This window comes from Oryctolagus cuniculus, chromosome 1, assembly GCF_051225735.1.
Source record: "Oryctolagus cuniculus isolate XC-2025 breed Fujian yellow rabbit chromosome 1, ASM5122573v1, whole genome shotgun sequence".
In the NCBI taxonomy this organism is placed as follows: Eukaryota; Metazoa; Chordata; class Mammalia; order Lagomorpha; family Leporidae; genus Oryctolagus; species Oryctolagus cuniculus.
Window position 1 is genome coordinate 130,660,721 of NC_142867.1, and position 3,975 is coordinate 130,664,695.

The window sequence follows — 3,975 nt, forward strand, 5'->3', positions numbered from 1 at the left end:
AATAGCTTATAAAATATTTACTGGAAGGTCCAATGCCTTCTATAAATTTTAAGAATACATGTATTTAAATATACTTTAAATATCTAACAAGATGTGGCTTGTTTAAACAGCAAACAAAAACATAAAACATTTTTAGTTTCTTTCTATCATCAAATTTAAAACATCTGACAAAGAGATTCAGGTCACATGAATCAAATGAATTTTCAATTAATTTTAGCTATTAAATTTATAGCAATTTTTCCTTGATAAACCAATTAAGACAGAGCTCAAAATAAATTTTCCCATGTAGACATACAATATGAACACACACATAACACAACATACATATAGAACAATAAAGCAGTTTTAGTAATAGTTTTCTAAAATCTTTAGCTGTTTTTTTATTATCAACCAATTAAAATTACTTTCTGTTCTTGGTGAACTTGATTAACCATGCTTTCTTCCAGTTGGAACCTGTAGTGCATTATTGACTTCATCTGTTTACAGAACAATTCAAAACTACTGAATACAGAAGTGGCTGGGAAAAGTCCATCAGAACCTATAGGAGGGCGGCTAAACACAGAACCAACAATGTTTTAGTTTAATGAGCAGCAAATCTGATATACAAAACTGTGGATGAGAAAAGACTTTAGCCATGTTTCAAATGATGAACTCATTAACCAACAAGAGGTATTTGCTTACTTCACACAGTATTTTCAAAAGCACCTATAGGATTTTACAAAACATTTCATTCTTTTAGGCCTCTGCGCCTTTCTCATTAAGATAACCATCATGTCTAGTAACACGAGATCATTAGACTTTTTAACTTTCAGACATTTGTATCAGTGGCATTTTACATTATCAAAACTTAAAATTTAGCACGACTTCACATTTTAACAGTACCTGTAATACAACCCAAGATGCCTGATTGATTAGCTGGTGTCTCTTGAAGATGAGAGACATAGATCCTTTGACATTTCCAGGGACCCAACTGGAAATATCAAAGTCCAAATTCTTTGGAACTTCGATTTTTTTGAATGCCTGTCAAAGATGACAAGAAGGCTTAAAATATATGGCTTAACATCATGACAAAGTATAGACCAGATTTGATTAAATCATGACTCCTTTAAAACTCAGTTTTTTTTTTGCTGACTTTAAAATGTTTATTCTTTAAAAAATTAGTTGCTTTTTATACAGCTATACAAAGTTCTTAATGTTTCTTTGGCAATGGAATATAATGGAATTTTACAACTATATAAAAAAGTTACCTTTGCCTAAGAAACAGTATTTACTGTGTGTACATAGTTGACTGACAAAATTCTCTACCATCCAGCACCCTAATTAATTGATGAAATAGGCTACCTCATATTACAGGATTTCCAAAAAGAAAGAAAGAAAAAGAGAGAAAGATATAGACACACACACACCCACACACATACACACACACAACCTGCTGTGGCTCAAAACACAGTATCACGGCCCTATCTGCAGGCAACCTGCAATAATTGCCAAATACAATTTAGTGATAAGAAAAATCCTTTCAGTGATGAAAAAATACTTATAAGTCCCATTGAAGTACTGCTTTAGTTTAACTATACATAAGAAATTACTTAACCTTCTGCTATTCCAAATATATTTAATGCTCATTTTTTAAAGATGAGCCTTCCTCCCCCCAAAAGTAACTGCATTTTATCTTTGAAATGAAGCAGAAAAACAAACGAACAAAAACCCAGTGCTGGTGACAAATATACAGCAAATTCACTTCTTCATTCTTCGCAAAGACTGAAACCAATTTCCAGGACCATGAAGAGCTAGAAATTCACTTATTTTCAAAGACTGGTTTGTTGACTATGCAGCAACTTTGTTGTCTTTTCTATACTCAAAATCTGCAAACTCTCTGCCCCCACGACCTCCTCTGAATGCACCACGAAATCCTCGAGGAGTGGTAAAGGCACCACCTCTCCCGCTACCACACCCTCGGCCACCACGGAAACCAAGACCTCCTCTGCCTCTGTATCCCCCACGGCCACGGTTTGGACGGAGTGGGATTCCAAACGTTTCGGCATTTAATCTTCTTTCCTCAGCCCAGGTTGGTCTTCGTTCTCTGTTATCATCACAAGAAATATTGTCAAAGAAAGATTTAGTTTTGTCATAGTAGCAATTAGGTCCAAGCGGATCTTCTTCATCTGCATTTCCTTCACTGTTTTGTGTATCAACTCCTGAGTCTCCTTTATCTTCACCATTTACAGGTTTCTCCTGTTTCTCAAGTTTATCTTCTTTTAATTTAAATTTGTTATGAAACTCTCTGTGGATCTCTTCCTTGTTAAATTGTGCATTTGCACTTTCAAAGTCAAAGTCTTTCTCAAATTTCATTGGACCATCTCGCCAGATACCAAACCTTCCTCTGCCACCTCGATGACCTCCACGCCCTCTCCTTGGAGCTGAAGGAGCACCTGGAACTACTTGTCTCTTGTTATCATTTCTGAGTTGCTCATTTTCTGGTCTTGAAACTTTGTGTACTTCAGCTAGCCTGTGCTCTTGATTCTCTATTGCTTTTTGGCTGGTAGATGGCAAAGGCCTGCTTGATACAGGGCTCCTTCTCCCAACAGGTGCTGGAGCAGATAAGTGGGCCGAGGCGGTCTGTACTGCTTGTTCCATGGTTGGGCTTTTTCTCAAAGGATCTAACTGAGGGCTTGACCGACCTTGAGATAACTGCGTTTTTATAGCTCGTGTATCCTGTGTAAAGGCAGAACCAACTGCACTGCTTTGGGACAAAGTACCACTGTTTGATGTTTCAGTTCCAAATGATGTCAAGGAACTTCCAGCAACACCAACAGTACCAAACTGCTGCCCGACTAATGAACTTGGACTGAACTGACTATATGTCGGCATCCTGCCAAAAGGTCCGTAGGAACCCACTGACTGGAATGAAGAAGCAGATGAACCTAGTGAAGACTGCACGATAGCTGGGTCCTGAGGCAAAGAGCACTGTGGTTTCGGTGGCTCACAAACGGTGAGGTCTTTAATATCACTTCCACGGAATATGATGTATTCAAAGACTTCATCTCGAGGTGGTATTGGACAATCTGTTGGTCTGTCTTCTGTACCAAAGGATCGAACTTTGGCGAGGGCTACCGTGGAGTTCTCGGTGTCGATGGTGTAGAGGATGCCCTCGTAGCGGATCTCCGCTTTGGAGATGAGGCTGATCTTGCTGCCGATGTAAGGGGTGCCCCCGCTCATGGCGCCGCCGCGGCCGCCGCTCCGGGCCGCTCGCAGAGAGGCAGATCCCGCGCCGCTGTCGCCGCGCCGCACGCCCGCTAGCTCCGTCGGCGCCTACAGCAGCCGCCTGAGACCCAACATGGCGGCGCCACCGGCTCCGCTACCCTCCCCCAGCCTCCCGCCCTCAAGCCCCGGCGCGGCGGCGGCGGCGGCGGCGGCGGCGGCGGCGGCGGTGACAGCGGCGGCGGCGCGGGGCCAAAACTCAGTTGTTTTAAACAATTAGAACTTAAGAGGCATGAAGAGAACTAAATAGATTACTTTAAAATAACACAAAATCTGTCTCTTTGGTTGTTCAGAAGTCAGAAATAAAACTTTAAATTTAAGACCTGGTGCATTGAATCAAATCCCATAATTTGGAACAGTTTTAAGAGTCAGAACTAGGGAAGAAAGAATAGCACCTTCATGGGAGACCAGGAGGAAGTACCTGGCTCCTGGCTTCAGATCAGCACAGTGTGCTGGCTGCAGCACGCCAGCCATAGTGGCCATTTGGGGGGTGGACCAATGGAAGGAAGACCTTTCTCTCTCTCTCACTCTCTCAATGACTAACTCTGCCTGTCAAAAAAAAAAAAAAAGAAAAGAAATCAACAAATGACAAAACTGATGAGGATGTGGACTATTTATTGAGGTGTAATAATAAATTTGAATAAACATGAAAAATAGAGAAATGTATTCATTTCAATATATGTTGTATATTGACAGTTGTGTGTACAAATGGTA

At 40.8% G+C, this 3,975-nt stretch overlaps 1 protein-coding gene across 2 annotated transcripts; it reads right to left on the minus strand.

Annotated features, from left to right (window-relative positions):
- Nucleotides 1-1,116: 1,116 nt before the first annotated feature.
- Nucleotides 1,117-3,319, minus strand: LOC100355244 (protein LSM14 homolog A-like). 2 transcript variants are annotated; one of them, XM_008249259.5, is made up of 2 exons: nt 2,682-3,319; nt 1,117-2,504 (listed from the first exon to the last, which is right to left on the minus strand). In XM_008249259.5, exons 1-2 carry the CDS (start codon nt 3,217-3,219, stop codon nt 1,828-1,830), a joined length of 1,215 nt encoding a protein of 404 aa, XP_008247481.3. In that variant the 5' UTR covers nt 3,220-3,319; the 3' UTR covers nt 1,117-1,827. The 2 variants fall into 2 exon arrangements, with proteins under 2 accessions (XP_008247481.3, XP_002722116.3); XM_002722070.6 differs by having other exon boundaries at nt 1,117-3,318.
- Nucleotides 3,320-3,975: the final 656 nt, after the last annotated feature.